Below are 21,270 nucleotides of genomic sequence, written 5' to 3'. Positions count from 1 at the left end.
TGTTGGACCATCGAAATGGACAGCAGCAGTTGCCGGTATGGGACTGCTACAGCGTTTTTCGTTCCGTGATTTGGTAGGTATCAGCTTGCCAGCTGGTTTGGACAGACGAGACTTTCTCTGACTTCCTCCTGATGAGTAAAAAGACCTTCCAGTCAAGCTTCCAGTTCGAATCAAGATTTCAAATCTGGACGACGAGTAATGTAAACAACAATTGCTCATACCTTATTAAAACCACAGAACATTTCTTGTTTACAATACCGATCAAAAGTATCAACCAAATTAATGTTTGTTTACATTACCTGAGTTTTGATTTCACAAGTGCACTCAAATTGCAAGCGCACAAAACAACAAATCTTTATCTTCAATTCATAACAAACACACATCTCAATACCTACTAAGATTGTTTTCGTCAGCAACCTTAGCAGCTACTACATTAGCTGATGATGCAAAATCCAGCATTTTAAATAAAAACACTTCCACTTCACTGCGCACCAATCACCACAACATTGGATTCTTTTTTCTTCATCGCTTGAACTGTCATTCGCCAAACAAGCTGCAATTTAAATGCTTTTATGTTTTACATTCCAAAAAAAATACAGCAGAAATTCTTTTACATGCTTTTCAAAATTTCAAATTTATGATTTGTCAAGACTAAAATTTCGATTTACATGAGATTCATGAGTTACAATGGATCTAACTTTACATGAAGGCTCTTTAGATGCAATTTAACGTTTTACATTGCATTTCAAGTTTACATTGAGTACGTTTACGTTAAAAACGAGATTTCAGTGTCCAGTAAATTCACATTTTTTTTTCTGTGTACACAGAAAAAAATCAATTCTCGTAACCGTGAATTAAGTTCACGAATATGAGAACCACGAAGGAATTTATTCATGAGTATGGTGCATTTGCACTATAAACGTGAATATATTCCTTCGTGGTTCTCGCATTCGTGAATTTAATTCACGATTTCGAGAATTGGTTTTTTTCAGTGTAGCTGCGCTTGTGTTCGATTAGATTAGATTAGATTAGAATGTGAACAGTTAATAATAAAACGAAAAATACAAGATGAAGAGCATTTAGCCATACTACTTATAATGTAAATGAAACGTAATTATTATAAGAAAGTTCAATAAAGACATATTTCATTTAAAAAAAATCAAAAATGTTTGAAGTTCTATGCCCATTTCATCAAACATCAAATGTTCATCTTTTATGGGAAAGCAAAGAATTATCTTGTTAACAAGCTCTTAATTCGTACCTTTGATTGATCAATTTTCCGAGTGTTTAATTTCGAGACCATTTCGTGCTCCCGTCGCCATAAATCACGACCTGATCATTATTATCAACTGTAGCGCACAGGCATCAGCAGTTATACAGCTCCCCCAACGTTTGACGAATAACAACGCCACCACTCCGCACGGAAAAATCATCCACGAGATGACTAAGCCCGAAGCGCGTAACTTAAAATAAATCAGAAATATACTTGAGCAGTTCGTCAGTTCAGTATAAGCGCCCAAAGGAATATAAAGTCTTGCGTCGCCGTCTGATACCGCATTCTCAGTTTGTCCGTAACGCGACCGGTGCCGGCGTTTTTCTGTGTGCCCGCAGAGATTAAACAAGGAGAGTGTTAAGTACTTCAAATATTCGAGAATGTTTGGCGCTTCGAATGCAAATTTGTCCCCGTTGATGATGTGGCCGCAGGCAAATAGTGAGTGTTGATTCTTGGAAGTGCTAGAATATCTCTCGTAATGCATGTTTGTGTATCTGGTTTTGTTCTTAGGTCCGGCAGATCTGGAGGAGGAGGCCCTTGAAGTGTTGAGTGTGGACCCTTGCATTGGCGAGAATGGAGAGGCTCATCGTACGGGGAGGTTCGAGTTGATGAACCGTTCGGAGATTGACGGAAGTCCTTCGGTGCTGGTTGTGAGGCGTGGTCAGCCGTTTAAGCTGGTGGTGCACTGTAACAGATCGTTCGATGAAGATCGCGATGTGATTTCGTTAATGCTGGCCGTTGATCCGAAGGACGAGGATAAGATAAGTCACGGGCATGGAACGGTGGTGTATCTGCCGGTGGAATCACGTTCTGAAAGTGTGGAAGAAGATGAGCATGATTGGAGAGCGACTTTGGATACTGTTGAAGATAACGTGCTAACTGTAAGCGTTACAACCTCAGCTTTGGCGTCGGTATCGAGGTGGCAGCTTTCTATCGATACCAAGTTGAACGATACGGAGCAGATCAAGAGCTATGGAACCTCGGTTCAGTTCTATCTGTTGTTTAATCCTTGGTGCGAAAGTGATCCTGTGTACCTGGAGGGCGAAGATCTTCGTGAAGAATACGTTCTAAGTGATACTACGCTGATTTGGCGAGGATGTGAGCGCAGCTTTCATCCAACGATCTGGAAATTAGGGCAGTTTGAGCGGGACATCTTGGACTGTAGTCTGCTGTTGCTGTCCAAGGTGGGACGAGTTACGGCAACTTATCGTGGTAATCCAGTGCGTGTTGCACGAGCCCTCTCGGCTGCCATCAACAGTAACGACGATAATGGAGCATTGTTTGGCTTTTGGGGCAAGGACTTTAGCGGTGGAACCGCCCCTACTAAGTGGGTAGGATCGGTTGACATTCTCCAGCAGTACTATCAAACGAAACGCAGCGTAAAGTACGGCCAGTGCTGGGTTTTCTCCGGTGTGCTCGCTACAGTTGCCCGTGCAATCGGTATTCCGTGCAGAGTCGTATCGAACTTTAATTCTGCGCACGATTCAGAAGCTTCGCTGACGATCGATTACTACTTTGGGGAGGATAACAAGCACCTGAAGGAATTCAGCTCGGACATGACATGGAATTTCCACGTCTGGAACGAGCTGTGGATGAAACGATCGGATCTTGGCTCTGGATCAGATGAGCTGTACGATGGTTGGCAAGCCGTAGATGCTACGCCTCAGGAATTGTCCGACGGAATGTACAAATTGGGACCGGCTCCAGTCAAGGCAGTTCGTCGAGGGGAAATCAACGTGCTGTACGATTGTGACTTTGTGTTTGCCGAAGTGAACGCCGATGAGATCTACTGGCGCTATCGGGGATCGGGACATCCTTTGAAACTTATGAAGAAAGATCCAGCGCGAATTGGACAATTCATTAGTACGAAGGCGGTTGGGAAATTTGAACGCGAAGACATTACCGGGTCGTACAAGTTTGAAGAGCGATCGTGTGACGAAAGAATTATCATGATGAAAGCTCTCAAACAAGCTAGCAATCCATTCGCAAGAATTCATCTGAGTGAGGAATTCAGCGACATCGATATCAACGTGGAAGTGAGAAATGACGTAAAGGTCGGTGAACCTTTCACGATTACCGTGAACATAAAGAACAACTCCTCAGACACGGGATATCCGGTTGAAGGAATTGTCCACGTGGACACAATTCTCTATAACGGAACCGGTAGAAAACCTCTAAAGGCGATGCCGTTCAACCTACAAGTTGACCCCGATTCAACCGCCTCAGTAGAGTTGAACGTCGAGTTCGAAGAGTACCACAGCGTAGTCCTCGACCAAGCATACTTCAAAATCCTCTGCTCGGCCAGCATCGAAGGAACGACGTACGAGTTCTTCCGCCAGGATGACTATCGCGTACGAAGGCCGGACATCAAAATCAACCTGGACAACGAACCGGTCAGCAAGGCTCCACTGTACGTGACCGCCACACTTCAAAACCCGATGCCGATCCCTCTGACCGGAGGACAATTTCGGTTCGAGTGTTCCGGAGTTTGGCAGCCGGTGGAAATACCGTGCGATTACATTGGCGCTGGGGAGGAGACGGCGGTCAAGTTCCGCGTGTGGCCGCAGTTTGACGGAAAGGCGCAGATTGCGGGAAAGTTCAACGCGACCGAGTTGAACGATGTGGACGGGTTCTTGGCGTTCGAGGTGGATATGAATAAAGAGGTGAACGCGGGGCGCTCTTTGAATGATGGGCTTGTGTTTGCTTAAATGTTTTAAAGTGTTATGAAATAAAGTTTATTCCAAATAGTTATTAAACCAGTTGTCCCGACTCTTTTTCGAAATTCATTAAATTAAGTCTTAAGGATTTATTTCGGTCACCAAATTGGATCTTTTCCATACAAAAAATGTTATAAAAATATTCGAAAATCTTTATTTTCAGAAAGTAATTTCTGATCGATTTGCTGTCTTCGACAAAGTTGTAAGGTTGTGATCAGGAAAAAAAAGTTAAATATACAGTACTTTTTCGGTAACTGGACAGGACAGAACGAAAAATGACGAGAGGACCATCGATGCATATTGTCTCTACAAAATATAATAACAAAGGTTGATTAAATTTGTTTACAGAGCTCACATTGATTTTTTTTTCTAATGCTTTGACTTGAAAATTCATAAAACCTTAAAATATGAATTATAATTTGTTGAAGTTGAAATTAAGTATAGGATTAGTTTTCAAAAAGACGTAAGAGCCATTGGTAAACATAGTCCTTTTTGCACCGGTCATCGAAGTAGGTACTTACGAAAAATCATTTTCAAAAATGCTTGAGATTGTTCATATAAAAATTGACAAATTTTATTGTAAATCTGTTTTTTTTTAATAGTAGCTTAGGGAATGAATAAAAAATTAAATCGATAGTTCCCGTAGCTTTGAAGATACTAAAATGTATGTGACAATAATCTGGGTGCAAAAGCTCTGTTTGATGTGCACCGTTAAGTAAAATGTGTATCAGGCTAAACCCTCAAAACCATTTTTATTTTCTGAAGTGAATTGTATTGCATAGAGCAATTCCAGCTCAAATCAGGAATTATTTTGGTACTTTTGTACCCGACCCTCTCCGATTTCAATGAAACTTTTTAGACATGTTATCTTAGCCATATATAGGCCTAAGATAACATGTCTAAAAAGTTTCATTGGAATCGGAAAGGGTCGGGTACAAAAGTACCAAAATAATTCCTGATTTGAGCTGGAATTGCTCTATATTGTGTTGTATATTGTATTTTATTTTCTGAAGTGAATTGTATGTATTGTAATTGTATAATGTTACCTAAAGTTGTGTGGAAAAGTGCAATAAGTCAGAAACACAATTCATAAATTTTTAAGGTTAATATGAAGTATTATCATCTATTTTTTACTGTGTAACAAGACGAGCTTTTAGAATGCCAAATTTAGAAATATCGAATGACTTGCTTTATCTTCTTAGAACCCGCGTTGATTGATGAGATTTCATGGCTTCGACACGGACAATTGGCTAGCAAGATTCTTCGATTCAATGGTCAATTTCTGCTTATATTCTCTTTAACTCATGACTCAAGGTCGGGTGGGTCAACGCTGACATCACCATTTGGCGATCGTTGTCTCAAGTGCGTATATCTTACCAACTTCCTCCCTCTTTTCGGAGAGGCTCGCCGTCAAAATCTGTGACGTCAACCATGTCAATCATCAACAATTTGGACGAGTTTGTGACGCCATGATTCATCTCGACCTCGCTGTTGATGACCAGAGAGAAGTATGCTTTTGTTGAACTCGTAGACCTGCCATCGCTCAGCGGAACCCCTGACGATTCTTCACATGAATACGCGATGACCAGCGTGATGCCGACAACGCTTCAGGGGATTCCACCAACTGCCGCGAACTGATCGTCATCGTTTCTCTCCCGATTTCGCGCGCTCTCTACAACCTCTGTCTCTCAACAACAACAACGTGAGCGTTCATTCATAAACAAACCGGCGAAGAAAACCTGCTGTTTGATCAACGAGGTGCTGCTTCGTCAAACTCCGTTCGGCAGAGCCGTACTTTGGAGACGCCGACTTAGAAGAGTGATGCACTTGCAGCCTGCTCTCCGTTTTTTTCGCTATAGAAGCGGTCCTCTCCTTCGATCGCTGCGCGCTGCTTAGAAGATGAAATTGACTATAAGAAAATCAGCATCGATCAGCTTTGCCAGCAGTCGCGGTTCTCGTAGCGTCCGGGTCGGTTCGGCAAACAGTTTAAACCCGGTTTCTAAAAGAGGCAGGCAGTGTGTGTCGGTCGTTCCAGAGGAGGTCCGCCCTCTCACCTCTCAAGTGTCATTAGGCTGCAGTGTTAGATAGATACAAGTCCATCATGAGCTACATCTACGACTATATGGAGCGGCTGCTGCCGACATCCTGGAGGCGGAAGCGCATTCGACGCCCAATGATGATTTGGTCACCGCCGGAATGTAATAGTCTATTCTTGTGCCGTTCGATATAATTTAAATAACACTGTTGCAACACAGGCAGCAGTAGCAGCAACAAGCCGTTGGATTAATTGATTCTGGATTACATCATTTGTTGAAAATTCGCTACACCAGACGGGCATCGATTAGTGCGCACCGTGTGGGGATGATTTGGAATTTATTAGCGGGTTTCACGTGTGTTTGGGAAATGTGTGATTAATGATGTGTTGAGGTAAAGGGACAAGATCAGAACACGGGTTTGAAGGTGGGATATCCGAAGACACCTTTGTTTGACTTTGTGGAAAGTGTTGAGTACATGGTGATTAGTTTGTGGGAGACTTTGATCACATTATCTACCTAATACGTATTGTCTCGGTTGAAAATTTCAGTAAAAAATAGGTCATATTGTCTGGAATTTGTTTTTGTTATTTTTTAATATTACTATTTAAAATTTTGCTAAACTGCTTGGAGACAAACAAATGTAAGTTGCAAATTTCAAGCCTGAATTTCAAACTTTTTAGGCGAAAATTATCACACAATTCTTTATACATCACTGCATTTGAAGTTCTATCCAAATTTTCCAAAATATCAATGATTTTATGAAATATTTTTTTCTACATTTTTTTACGTTTTTAATTGATCTGAACCGAAGCTTAAAAAATCTTTGTTTGATTAAAAATACATCAGTATAATGTCCATCATGAGCTACATCTACGACTACCATCCATTTTACAAGTTTTTGCAATTTTAATTTAAAATTTGTTCAATATCCAAAACTAGTCAAAAACGTGTTTTGCCTTCCTCACTTAACTGAGATAAGGCTATAAAAAAATCACTCGAAAAATGAACTTTTCAATTAGACCTCCTAGACCCACCTTCATTTATACATATCGACTCAGAATCACCAGCTGAGCAATGTATGTGTGTTTGGCTGTATGTAGACATGTTTACAAAATCAATGTCCCTGGAATATCTCATCACTGGCTGAGCCGATTTTAACCGTATTGGCCTCATTCGATTCGTCTTGGGGTCCCATAAGTCCCTATTGAAATTTATACACGGAGAGACCGGCCGGGGCAAATCTAAGAAAATCTTGGCTAATTTAACTAAAACTATGGGTTAATTTTTTACACAGCTTTTTTTCAACAATCGATTGTTGATTTTGTTAACCTGAAATTGCTGAACACCGGTAACTAAAATTAACTAAAAAAAATAGATGGAATTGCCATTTTTGTTGGTTAAATGGCCGAAAAAAAATTCTAGCAGTCGACTGCTAGAATAATTTTATCAGAAAATTAACTAAACATTTCTTGTTTTCAGCTTCAATATTGTGGAATATTCTGTTAAAAACTGGCAGGAACATATTTTTCAACTATTTTGCAACATTTTTTTTTCGTTGTATCAACCGAAATATTTTTGCATGCAGCAAATTATTAGTGGTTTATAACAAACCATTTCTTAATTAGACATAATTTATGTATGTGTTGATATATATTTTCTTTAATTATCTAACGATATAGGCTGGGCCGAATTGCTAGCTATATTTTAACTAATGTCTTACTTGAATACAGAAAAATATTCGTATATGTAATCAATAATTAGCTGTTGTTAGCAATATTTTTATTGAATATGCAGTAAATTTTGTAATAATGTCTCACAAATTAATGCTGAGTGTTTTTATTTTCGCATTTATTTTACCTAAAAATTTAACGTTTTGTACTAACTTGTTTTTTTTTTGCATTAAGTTGTTAAATTACTGTTAAAAAGCATAACAACAAAACTTTTTTTAACTGTTGTTATAAAACATGTAAAGTTTGGCTAATGTTTTAAAAAATTACGTTGCATTAATCTAAAAAATAATAAAAAAGTATATTACAAATTTATCTTTAATTTCTTAAAAATAGAAACCGAGCAAAATTTTTACCAAGTTTTAAGCTTATATTTTTATTATGTTGTATAAAATTAAGTGTTGTATTCACTTACCATCACTGTAAAATCATCCGATAGGTCATCATCATCTACGACGGTCTCAGGTTTAGTTATTTTTCTTGTGGTGGGACACAGCATTTTCACCAAAGTGAACCTTTTGCTGCAAATAGACATGTGAAATTTATTAGTTTACAAAATTCTTTAATTCAAGCTTCCCATGCGCCAGTGCCAACGCACACCGCGGGTTTGGTTTTCTAGCTTCGGTACGTGCCTGAACCCATTTGTGTATTGGTTTCTTGGTAGGAGGAGAGGGGGTAATATGCACCCCCGGGGCAAAATGCACCCCCTGCTTTTCTCGGTATTTAGAAGAATTTTCCGGGGAAAAAATCATAGAAATTGGAAGCTTAACATTGCTAAACCATGTTGGAAAAATTTGAGCATCGTAGTATAAAAACAGCTTAAGTTATTTGCAAAACTTTAAAATGTTGTGTTTTCATCTAATTTTCATTGAACTTTTATTATGATTTTTGGACAATATAAAAAGCATTCATTGCTATTGTATGTGTTGAGGTATATAGTTTTTGCCATAATCTTCACTATTCTGTAGATAGATGAGCCCAAAAACATCATAAAATGCATTTTTAATTAAATTTTCTGCAAAAAGCGTGGTCGGGGCAAAATGCACCGCTGTGAAGCTTTTTTGTAAAAACAGCGGTGTCATCTAGTGGTGACTAGTGAATACTGCTTTTACCCGGTGCATTTTGCCCCTTGTTGTGGTGGATTTTGCCCCGTTGTTGTAGTGCATTTTGCCCCAATGTTGCGGTGCATATTGCCCCGCATGGTTGTTTGAAATGAATCAAAAATGTTTTTAGAAATTTGATATTTTCGAACAATTTTGAGGTTTTTTGAGACATTTTTCACATGGATGACGAAGAATAATAGTTGTTTTAGAACATCGAACAAAATTCTTCAACAGTTATGCTGTAATGGGTGAGAAATCACAGTTTTCCCTTAGGGGGTGCATATTACCCCCTCTCCCCCTACATCGTACCAGCGCACCACGACACTCTCGGCTCGCCCCATCGGTTTTGTGTCTGGCACTCACCCATGGCATGAACCCAGCATGCTGTGGTACGCGCCATGGTATAGAGGAGAAAATCGTGACGTCAGAAATGAACTCAAATCACTCAAAGTTCATTTTGTGAGTGATTTTAACATTTTGGCCTAGTTTGACAGCTACCTCGTTCCCAGGTTTTCTGTGGGAGAGAAAAGGAGACGAATATTTTATGAAAATCATACCTGTCAAAATTCCTAGCCTCAAAATTTTGTCGCGAGTTGCTTTTCTCCTCTATTGAACCCGTTTTGTACCGCCAGCGCATACCACGGCACGTACCTCGGCTCGTGCCGAGTGAAGCACCTTGGTTCATACACCGGGTTCATGCCATGGGTGAGTGCCAGACACAAAACCGACGCGGCGAACCGAGAGTGTCGTGGTGCGCTGGTACGATGAACCAAAATACCCTCGGTTCGTGTGAGTCGGGTACGGGTGTAAACCGAACAAAGCAGGCGCAAAGCAAACCCGAGGGACAAGTGAACCGCGTGTACCGCACGGTGCAGGGAAGCTTGCTTTAAGGTGAAGCCGTTGATCATTTTCGAAGAAAATTGATCATCACTATAAAATATTCTGTATTAAATTCAATTTAACGAATTTCAGCACCAAAAGGAATCAGCATGTGCCGGTTGTTGCCTTCTTGATGCCACTGAAAGAATTTTTGATCTAAATCAAATGTGCTTCAAAATTTATATAATTTTGTGGCACAGTCATTGACGTCCTAGTTGGCAATCATTGATTAATGACGATTTCCATAACTTTACAAGGAATGGGATAATCGTTACCAAAAGGAATCAGCATGTGTAGGGCACTATTCTAAACAACTTGTTGAAGGAATTTTGTCAAAATATTGAAAGCGACGCAAAATTTATATCTTTGACCGAAAAATCATGACAATGATGGAAGTCTTCACGTTAATTACTCACCAAGCTTGCATTAATTTAACAATTTGTTTTGGCAACACACTTTCACTGCATTTGATTCAATTTATGCAACGTACTCCGATTCCTGAAAAAAATATTATGAGTTTAACTTACCAGTTTATTGAGCAGTCGTATTGCAACAAAACTTTCAAGATAATAACTATCATTTTTCATATATTTTTATTTTTTGATATTTTACTTCATCTCTATTTTTATGTTGTCATGTCTACGCATTTCTATGTATTTTATAATTGATGATTCTGAAAAAAAGAATGGTTCATTAATATTTTATTCGTCGTAAGCACGAAGATTTTTAATGATTCAATTTTCTAATAAGAATCACATAAGATAAATTATTGTGCAAAAATAAACCCATACTTACTTGGATTAACCAACATTTTGTTAAATTTGCCCGGGCTGCTCGATCCGTTAAGAGTTGGTCCGCATCTCCCTTCTACTGCCCTCTCTTTCCATCAAACATTCTTATAACGTGTTCAACTCACTCGCATTAGAGGTCCTCATGGCGAAGGTAGTCCTCTTGCTCTTCATAGTTTAACACTATCAAAGAAATCATCAACAAACATACATACCAATTCCATCTCCCCAGTTGCAACACTTTGATTTGCCACTTCAACATTAGCCAAATAGTGTAATTTTCACCTTTAACATCCTCTCACTTTATAATTAACAACACAAACTCAACAAATCGACCGCTCTCGTTCCTGACTTCAAATGACAGACGTAAACAAACCCAAGATCGTCTTTTAAATATTTAACCAATTGTTAATTATATTCAACCAACAAAATTTTTGATTTTCCTAAAACCAAAGCTAACAGTCGAGCACGTTAATTCGAGTTCGGGAAATCTGTTAGTTTTTTGCCTTTAGCATTTTCAACAAACAGGTTATTAAATTAATACTGAATTTTGGTTAATTTAACTGAAAATTGGCAGTTACAGGTACGTTTTTGTTAAAATTTATGAAAGAAAAATCGACAATTTCAATTGTTAAAATAACTGGACACAGTCTCTCCGTGTAAAAATGCAAAACGATAAAAATAAAATACGACCAAAATGCAAATGGGACATTTAATCAAACATTGGCAGTGCACCTTTATTAGGTAAAATTACTCAAAAAGAGGTATTATTCAGCCAATCAAATTATCAACCTTCCACAATTCAATTTTTTTTGAAGAAAACGGAATGATGATAAGTTAAAATTGAAAAAGCGAATGGGATTGGTTTTTCAAATCATCAAATCACAGTGTTATTCTGTGATGAAATTGTCAATGACAATGTTAAAGTTAGAAGCCTTAATAAATGAATTGTTTGCGGCTTTTGTTATACTACAAGTGTTGAGATTTGTATTGAAATGTTTATTCAAGATTTGGCAAACATTATAATTTTTTTTTCTTCAAATATTTGAGTACACCCAACACCCAACAAAATCCTAGACATATTCTTTACCTTCTCTAGTTTGCACAGAACGCTGCACTAAGTAAGCAAACTTACTTCCGTGACATAATGCATCTTCAAGGTGGGACTAATCAACGGCTCAATTTCCGTCCGTCATTACAAAATACATACACTTTCTGTAAACATTTCCCCCCCATTTCAAATTGGTGTTATTTTGCGTTAAAAGTTCATTGCAGTATAAACACGTTTTGGCATTTGAAAACCTTCTGACAGCTGACCGTAGCGCAAGGTCGCTGACATATATATTTTTTTGAAATTCAACCCCAAAATTTCGCTAATACGCTCGAATTATGAGTAATAGGTGGATTGGCGAAGCTAAATTGTTGTATAAACGCGCGCGCGCGCGCGTTCTGTGCGTGGGTGTTTGGCGATTGTTTTGATTCGTGCCGCACACACGTGGCCGCGTCTTTCCCACCCCCAGACTTTTGTGTGGTGAGTTGTGTGGTTGATCAGGTTTGCGTTTGAAGAATTGGTTGGGTGACGAGATGAAGCATTGTGGGTGCTATTTTTGAATATGGAGTTTTCTCTGTATTTTTTTTCTGCTTCTGCTGTATAAAATAAACGTCTACTACTTAGCTTTATGGGGGGAAGAGGCAAGCGATTAAATCTGACGACCTTGACCGGAATGTTGGGGAGTTCTCTTATACAGCTGGGTGCGTGTTTCCTGTATGTTTTGGATCGGGGGATGATTTAATGCAGGTTTGAGTCTGGTTAGTGTTTGGTGATTTATTTACTGAGATTTAATCAATTATCCTTTATTGGGTATGATGGCCACTTCTTAGGTAACGTAAACTGGTAAGGTTTGTCTCAAGGTTATTATTTTTAAAACATGTACTAGGGTAGGCCACACAAGGTGCATGCACTATTTTAGCTAAATAAAATTTCAATACTGTTTAAAAAAATATTTGCATTGGAAATTCTCATTTTGGATTCTGGGGTGACTTTGATAGTCAAAGTTATTATTGTAAAAATCAGATTTAATGTGTTCAAATTTTATATTTACGTTAAATGTACCATCACTAAGGTATCTGATACAACTTTTCTAATCTAATCTAATCTAATCAGACCCTAGCGCAGCCAATCTTTCGAAGGGATCCTGGAGAGTGCCTTAGGTTAGATGACGCCTAGCACTCTTCTTGTCATTTATTAACATTTGTAGTGCGCCATTGCATTGAAATGCATTGAAACATCACAAGCGTTAAAGCGGCCAGGCCTACTGCGTAAAGCCGTATCGCAGAGACATGATTCGTTTGAAGTGGGTTGAGTTTGAGCACTGAGTGTTCGAACAACAACACAATTCTGAATCGACAGGGGAGGAAGAAGCGTGGGGACACACCACCATACGCTCAGAGATTTTGATTTTTTCGTTGGGAGCACCATGCTTAGAAGGTTTGGTACTCCGGGACCCTCTGGGATGGGACATTGTATTTCCACGAATGCCCTGGACACTATTTGCCGTGGTTATAGCGCCACAACTCGCTCAGCTAAGGTGTCTGATACAGCTTTAAAAAAAAAAAAATCAATATTTATAAATGATCATGATAAATGGCCCGTTGACTACTTGTAAAGTGATTTTATCCTTTTTTAAAATTAAGGTTTTATTTTAACTTTTATATGCTAATCTTTTTTATTTTTGATGTTTTATCAATATTTTGATCCCCACCCTAGGATACAAATAATTAGTTCAAAAAAAATTATAATTAAAACAATTTCACACGTTTCAATATGAGTGAAACTAGAAAATATCGTCAAAACTTTCATCAAACATTTTTGGAAATATTTAAAAAACGTTCAAGTTTGAGTTAGGTAGAATCCTGCAATAGTTGCATAAAAATAAGTTTTCTTTATTAATTAGCAAGTCATAATGACCTTTTTATGAACTGACTCTCAAACTTACATTGCAATTCCTACGGGATTTGAACTCAGGAGCAAAAATATATTTTCAAAAAACTTCAAAACTAAAAAAATGAAATTTAAGTGCTGAAATTAATTAAATATGCATTCCTTTGCATTTAGAATCATTCGAGCATGTTTGAGTTTTATTAAAAATAATTTGAAATTTAGTGAATTTTCGATGCAATAAATGTTGAAATTCTGGCTCTCAACGATTTTTCATTAGCCACACTTAACTTATAGATAAAATAACGCCTTTAGATGAATTGTTAAACATGTTATGTCACCATTATCGAAATATAACAAAACTTTAATTTTTTTAAGCACAAGTACATTCAGCTTAATACTTTTTTTTCAAATACCTGAAACAATAAAATCAACAAACCAACAAAAAACCGTTATTTTGTGGTTTCTATTATTTTGAATTGACGTTTTTTGAATAACAGAAATGAAGTCTTTTAAATTAAAATAACGTTATTTATTTTTTAATAACTTTTTTTTTTGTAAAATTGCCCCGCAAGCTCATTTGAGCTTCAAATTTGGCCCGGCCTCCATAAATTTTGAGCACCCCTGCTCTAAACTGAAAACGAAGCAAGAATCAAAAGTGTTCACATTTTATATGATTTTTGTTCTACTGAAAATGCCTATAAATTGGGAGATTTTTTTGAGTCATGTTTCAAAACCACATAATATCAATTATTTAAAAAAAAACTTATTTTTACCTTCTCCTAGAGGAAAATTGTTCAAAGAATCCGAAAATGCATTCCATTTTCCGATTCGAAATCATGTTTATTGAGAAAATCTTGACACTTTCAGAATATTAAAATAATGCTATTTATCAACATTTTCTTAATTATAGTTAGCTCACTTTTTAAACTTTTCAAAATTTTATGAAAACTTCTTCTAAGAATACTTTGAACACTTCACTACCACGGTCGGAATAATTCCATACCATCCCGTACGTATTTAATTTGTACTCTTCATTTTGCGGAAAAATCTCAAACCTATCATAGTCACCCCGGCTATCGAAGTAACCTCGTTTTACGGTACCGTCATCGGGACACATGGGGTGAATTGGTACAGCTGTTTGATCTCGATATTTTTATTGGTTTCTAAAAGAACAGACACAGAACAACCAAAATTTTATAATTTCAATCTTTAAAGTACTCTAACATCTGCTGTCTCTATTCAGACTGTAGTCAGTCCCGATTCGCCGATTCAACGATTTCCACGCTCCATACAAAAAATAATTGATTTGTTTGGAAATTGTCTACGAGGGGGATCATACTTCACCATTGAAATGAAAATAGATGTTCTTTCCACTGAAAACATTTGGAAATACATTTTCCTGCGATATATAATATATATGTTTTGCAAGAACAAAACTTATGATTTATTTTAATCATTTGCGAAAATCTAGCAAAATTTAAAAAATCCGTCAAATATGTTGAAAATTTAGGATAAATGTTGGCTGTTCCTGATGTAATTAAATTTGCAAACATTTCTTCATGAAAACTGTGTGACTAAAATATTGCAAGTTTTTAAAGTTATATGAAACTCCTTGACCCTAGGTAGATTACATGGAACTCAAACTTGTGCCCAACGCATAATTCTAACGAAAATGAGTACATCGGCCTCGTTTGCGTTTAGTCACAGAGCAGAATCATTCTGACGAGCTGGAAGCTGCACGTTGCACCGAAAAATCCCCTCGTTAAATCATTTGGCACCCTTGTTGGCGCCATTAATTGGAATTCTGATTCACGAATCCGTACTCGCTGACCAAACTGGCCAATTATGTGACGATTTATTTTTAACACCATGACAGCCTGCTTCCGTGTGATTAAACAATTTGTCCTATACGCGCCGAGGTTGACACTCTTCACATCCCCTCTGAACAAGTGTGTTTGTCTTTACACTTGGAAGAACATGGTGTTATTTGAAGAGTTTATTTGCTGACTGGTGCATTTAGAATTCCGATGAGCTTACAACGAGCTTGGAGGATGATTTGACCCAGAGAAAAGAAATAGTAGGAAATCTCTTTGAACACGTTTGCTTCAGATTCACTTTCATCAAGGGTTGACTCACTTAAGTGATTACTGAGTAGGTTTCCTCCCACTGGGGGCGTCAAGTCGTCGTGACTAGCGATTAGAATCGGTCATCTCTATCGGAAGCCGGACTGACCTATTGGCTACCTCCTGCCGAGCGCATCCGTGCACGATTGTTGTGTCTGCCCGCGCTGATGATGATTATTATCGACAGCGTGCAATCAATCATGTGATCATTATTAATCACTTTCATTGATCGGATCGATTGTTTGCTAATTTTAGCTAGATGAAATTTCTTCTTGTGAAGTATCTTGATTCACACGGCTTGTTGTTATCTTGCAAACAAATCTCAAATTAGCGAAAACGTGCTTTTTAGCAACTTGACACGCTTCAACAAACCGTATGATTTGAATTTTTAACTATTGTCGATCGCGTAGTCTCAATGCCACGATCCCCGCTCAGAATGGAACGTGCACTGTATTTAATGTCTTCCAGATTCTCCGTCTTCGGATGTGCTCACCATCAAATCGGTGGATCTTTGTATCGAGGAAAATGGAAAATCCCACCACACCAAACGCTTCGAGTTGATGACCCGCGATGGTCAGTACGGAGCCCCGGCAGCTTTGGTGATCCGAAGGGGTCAAGCGTTTCGGTTGCGGCTTACGTGCGATCGTCCGTTCGATCGAAGTCGCGACGCGATGAGTTTGATCTTCACCGTCGATCAGGACGAGCGGCCAACGCACGGCCATGGCTCGCTGGTGGGAGTGGCGCTGCAGCAGTACCGGCACATGATCGAGGATCCGCTGGAGTGGGGTGCGGCGATCGATTTCGTCAGCGGCGACGTGCTGGAGATCTTGGTGAAGCCGGCGGCGAACGCGTTGGTCACCAAGTGGAAGTTGGACTTTGACACGAAGCTGTTGAGTGAGGGGTTCGGGAAGAGTTACTCGCTGCCGCAGCCGTTTTACTTGCTGTTTAATCCGTGGTGCAAGGACGACCAGGTGTATCTGGAAGGTTGGTATCGACTTGTGGTGATTACAGTGTTGATCTAATGAAGATCTTTGCAGACAAGGCCCTTCGGGACGAGTGCGTCATGAACGATACCACTTTGATCTGGAGAGGTTCGTACAACCGGCTGCGTCCTTCGGTCTGGAAGTTTGGCCAGTTTGACAAACACGTGCTGGATTGTGCGCTGCTGTTGATCGCGAAGGTGGGCAAGGTAAGTGCAACCCATCGGGGTGATCCGATTCTGGTGTGCCGTGCCATATCGGCCGCGGTCAATTCTCCGGATGACGACGGAGCACTGCTGGGCAATTGGAGTGGAGACTTTTCCGGCGGGATCGCACCGACCAAGTGGGTCGGCTCGGTTGAGATTCTGCAGCAGTTTTACAAGAAGCAAAAGCCGGTGAAGTTTGCACAGTGCTGGGTGTTTGCCGGGGTCGTTTCGACAAGTTTGTATTCGCGCTTATCATCATACAGAAGGTGCTAGAATTAATTCCGGTTTTTTTTAGTTGCACGAGCGATCGGAATACCGTCGCGGGTGATCACCAACTACTCGTCGGCGCATGACACGCAAGCTTCGCTCACCGTGGATTATTTTGTGGACAAAAATGGCAAAATTATGGAGGAAATGAACTCGGACTCGATTTGGAACTACCACGTGTGGAACGAGGTCTGGATGCAGCGGCCGGACTTGGGTATTGGTTCGGACGGGGACTACGGAGGCTGGCAGGCGATCGATGCTACGCCGCAGGAAATGTCTGACGGGATGTTCCGTTGTGGGCCGGCTTCGGTGTTGGCTGTCAAGTTGGGTGAGATCGCCAAGCCGTACGATAACAACTTTTTGTTTGCGGAGGTCAACGCCGATAAGGTGTTTTGGAGGTACACTGGTCCGGCTCATCCACTTAAGTTGATTCGGAAGGATGTTTTTGGGATCGGACATTTTATTAGTACGAAGGCCGTTGGCAAGTGGGAGCGAGAAGATGTCACAAGTAGCTACAAATTTGCTGAAAAATCACAGGAAGAACGAGACACGATGTTGAAGGCGCTGAAGCAGGCAAACAGTGCCTTTAGCAGATACTATCTGAACGAGGACTTCAACGAAGTCTATTTCAACTTTGAACTGAGGGATGATATCAAGATTGGGGAAGCATTTTCAGTGGTAAGTAACTTTGATAGAAAATCCAAATAATATGACAAAAAAACCTTATGATCCTTCCAGATCCTTCAAATCAAGAACCGATCGTCGGAAACCCCTCACACAATAAACGGCTACCTGAACGTCGAAACAGTATTGTACACCGGCAAGCAGCGAGAGTTCGTCAAAAAGCATCCCTTCACCGTCAACTTGGATCCCGCCTCCGAGGAATTCATCCGCATGGAGGTCTCCTTCGACGAGTATTACAAAAAGCTGCGCGATCAAGCCGCGTTCAACATTTCGTGCTTCGCCACGGTTGAAAACACCGAGTACGAATTCTTCGCCCAGGATGACTTCCGCGTGCGCAAACCGGACATCAAAATTAAACTCGCCGACACGCCGGTCTCGCAGAGTCCGGTGGAGGTGACGATTGCACTGCTTAACCCACTGCCAATTCCGCTGAGGAAGGGAATTTTTCACGTGGAGGGATCGGGCATTGAGAAGCCGCTGATTTTCAAGGTTCGTTAAAGTGTGTTGTTTGTGGAGAACTTTGTTTAAAGAAGAATTTGTTTTAGCACCCGGAAGTCGCCGTTGACGAGACGATCAGCAATACTTTTGTGTTGACTCCGCCCTTTGCTGGACGGGGAACGATCGCTGCCAAGTTCACCTCCAGGGAGCTGGACGACGTGGATGGCTTTGTGGCGTTTGAGGCTAAACCGCGATCAGAGGATGTCCTCATGGAGACCAGTGACAACGAAGTCATCGAACGGACGGATATAATCGATTGAGCTTGCCAGGTATTTCTCTTTTTTTCATTAAAGTGTGTTCATGAAAAGTTTTTAAATATTTTATTGGAGCCAAATACTGATCGATTTTACTCATATTCCTAAAAAACTATATAATTGAACTTTATGTTTATCCCAGATCGAATTATATTTATTTATTCAACAAAATTGAAGTTCTTTCAATACATATCACCGTTCCAAACCTCGTCCAAACCGTGGTTCCGGATTCGTCTCAAGATAGTGGTTTCCGCGCGATTCTACCGGTGTTCCGTCCCCCATTGGAACCGGCGCCGTTCGACACTTCTTGTTCTTGTACGTGTTCTCGTTCCCACAGGGATAAGCCATAAAGTTCTCGGGTGCGTTTACCGACTCCGAATAATACTCGTACGATCTACCGTGACTACACGCTCCGGTAAAGTCATTCATTCCGCCACACCCAGGCTGATTGGCACGACCTCCGTTAGGCCAAAAGTCCACGTGTCCCAGTTTCGCGTCGCTGCCCAACATCCCTGCGCAGGTATGAATCACATCGACGAACCGCGCGTCACTTGGATCCAGTCGCGAATCCGGTGCGGAATCTGTGAAACCTGGTAGAGCTGGATCAAGTCCAGAAATGCGTGCAACCTTCCCCGAACGAACGGAACTACCGGCGAATCCGGACGTGTGAGCACCCAAACTGTGACCGATGATGTGCACCGAGTTCAGGTCCAAGTCACGTTCCGCCACCAAGCGATCGATCAGTCCTCCGACGTGACGTCCTACGTCCCGCGTAGCTGACGCCGACCGGAAGTAGAAGGTATCCGAAGCCAGAGGGCTCCAGTCCACAACTGCGTGAAATGGTATTCCGTTGAATCTGTTCTGAACATCCCAATTCTCTTACTACCTACCGAAGACGTTCACATCTTGCCGCTTCAAATACGCATTCTTAACCTGCTGGCAAACGGCACTGTTGATCGAGTTTCGCCAACCGTGGATCACAAACTTGGTTGGCAGACTTGGGTCAAAACAATCGCTCACGTTCAGCGGAACCGCCGGATCGTTGATAAACTTGAACGCCGTTGGATTATTCTTGGTTTCTCTGCAAAATAAACCCGCTGAATCCGCTGACTACCAAGCTACCAATACATCCCCTACTCACTGTCGGTAAAAGTAAAACGTCACGTCCCTGTTGCAGTTCGATCCCGCCCGTTCCTGCGAGTTGGTATCGTTCGGCATCGTCAGATCCACAATGTGCGGATTGCCCTGATCGTCCGGTAGAAACATCCACGTTACGCCATAATTGGGATCGATCATCCGCAGCTGGTCCATGTCACATTTCACTGCGAAGACAAACAGAACTCGATCAGCGATCGTCAACTCCCAGAGCTCCAACAGTAGCTCCCCCACTTTGAAACAAGTTCTTCAGCAGTACGTGGTGACAAACGAACGGAATCAAGAACTCGAACATGCTACAGATTCTCGCACGTTACGCGCCTGAACACACTAAACTCACTGAGCGGATCGAGCTGAAAAACTGTTTTGCCGACCCACGAAGGTCGATACGAATTGGTTGACCAAATTTTCGGTCTGATATAAAACTCGCGGCAAACAGGGAGTTAGAACGATGACTGTCATTCAAGTGAGCGCGCTTGTTCTAACTTCTGTTGATGCTTGGGGTTGGGTTCTGCAAACGAATGATGATTACGGTGGGCGATGACGAGAGAGAGATGGTTTGTGTACACGTTACGATCCATATACGATCAAGGTAAATCGGCATCCGTGTAGTTATAGACACGCTTAAAAGCTGGCAGCGTCGCACGCATATTAAGTAGGATTCCTCCGGGATCACTGCTGAAGGGGACACTACTCACCGGTGTAGACTAGTACTGCTGATAACAGAACGAAACTAAGTGCTCCCATGTTGAAAATAACTTTTCAACCAGTGTTAATTTGGCAATAATCGAAGGTAGACTAAGGCAATTTCACCGACTGGTTGGCAGTTTTAAAGGCAACCGTTTCGAAAAACGATTTAAACATAAACATGTGTCGCTTATCAGTTACCTTTTTTCTGGAAATTTTCCTAGTAGCTATAAGGTACCGGGCGGCAAAAATCAAGTTGTCAAGTTTCCAATGCACTCGTTTTCCGATGTTTGATTTAAACCCTCTACTGTGTTTTACACATGTTTAAAGACAAATGAAGTTATTTGTTTTTATTTATTGTTATTGTAACAATTTCTGAACATTTTTTTTTAAATTTTTTGAACCTTAAATCATTCAGATTTGTTTAGAGGAAAGAAGGAAAATTTCTTTTAATTGTTCATTTGCGATTATTTTGTTTTGAGGTGATATGGGAAGGCGGTGCGATATTGATACATCATGACTCGAGTTTTTGGAAGCACCTTTAAGGAAAATGCCGTAACTTAAAAATATTCTGTTAGTTGCATTTTAGGCCAAATTGAGTTAAGAACACCATTTTGTGCAGCTCACAATGCCTCACCTTTTGACCTTCACAGATTCTCAAAATTCGATTTCAATCCTGAGATATTCAATAAAAAAAACCAAAAAAACTCCGTGCATTGTTGTCACTTTTCAGCCTGAAAATTGATGTAAATGCGACAATTGGCCAAAGGGATTTCAGGTCAAAACGCGTTTGACGCACGTACAATTTAGTAATTAGTAATTTAGTAAAGTAAGTATATTCTTAAACTTCAAGTAATCGAGTAATTTTGTAGCCTTTCTTCTGTGAGGTAGGTAATATATAAGTTTTGAACAGTAAAGGGTTAATCTGAAGAAAAAAAGAAGCAATTTCACA

The 21,270-nt window shown here is 40.2% G+C and overlaps 3 protein-coding genes across 6 annotated transcripts in view; 2 read left to right on the top strand and 1 right to left on the bottom strand.

The window, feature by feature from the left end:
• LOC6034896 (annulin) overlaps positions 1-18,647 on the top strand; it is a 31,060-nt gene extending 12,413 nt beyond the window's left edge. For 2 of the 3 annotated variants that reach the window (XM_038251133.1, XM_038251135.1), the window contains 5 exons: positions 16,056-16,571; positions 16,625-17,008; positions 17,069-17,718; positions 17,779-18,213; positions 18,270-18,647. In XM_038251133.1, coding sequence (XP_038107061.1) covers positions 16,056-16,571; positions 16,625-17,008; positions 17,069-17,718; positions 17,779-18,213; positions 18,270-18,482 — 2,198 coding nt within the window. In that variant the 3' untranslated portion in view covers positions 18,483-18,647. Of the gene's footprint in view, positions 1-5,927; positions 6,189-16,055; positions 16,572-16,624; positions 17,009-17,068; positions 17,719-17,778; positions 18,214-18,269 lie in introns of those variants that run through there. The other variant, XM_038251134.1, reaches the window with a different exon arrangement.
• On the top strand, positions 1,254-4,029 carry LOC6034895 (annulin). The gene is made up of 2 exons (XM_038251136.1): positions 1,254-1,711; positions 1,784-4,029. The coding sequence occupies exons 1-2, from the start codon at positions 1,654-1,656 to the stop codon at positions 3,979-3,981; spliced, it is 2,256 nt and encodes a 751-aa protein (XP_038107064.1). The 5' UTR covers positions 1,254-1,653; the 3' UTR covers positions 3,982-4,029.
• Positions 18,641-20,503, bottom strand: LOC6034897 (pancreatic lipase-related protein 2). Of its 2 annotated transcripts, none has more exons than XM_038251138.1 (4): positions 20,330-20,503; positions 19,618-19,798; positions 19,367-19,557; positions 18,641-19,306 (listed from the first exon to the last, which is right to left on the bottom strand). In XM_038251138.1, exons 1-4 carry the CDS (start codon positions 20,376-20,378, stop codon positions 18,669-18,671), a joined length of 1,059 nt encoding a protein of 352 aa, XP_038107066.1. In that variant the 5' UTR covers positions 20,379-20,503; the 3' UTR covers positions 18,641-18,668. The 2 variants fall into 2 exon arrangements, with proteins under 2 accessions (XP_038107066.1, XP_038107065.1); XM_038251137.1 differs by lacking the exon at positions 20,330-20,503 and adding an exon at positions 19,866-20,319.
• Positions 20,504-21,270: the final 767 nt, after the last annotated feature.

The sequence above is a fragment of the Culex quinquefasciatus genome, chromosome 2 (genome assembly GCF_015732765.1).
Source record: "Culex quinquefasciatus strain JHB chromosome 2, VPISU_Cqui_1.0_pri_paternal, whole genome shotgun sequence".
In the NCBI taxonomy this organism is placed as follows: domain Eukaryota; kingdom Metazoa; phylum Arthropoda; class Insecta; order Diptera; family Culicidae; genus Culex; species Culex quinquefasciatus.
The sequence above is the reverse complement of the archived record's forward strand: the minus strand, read 5'-3'. Positions and strand labels throughout refer to the sequence as shown.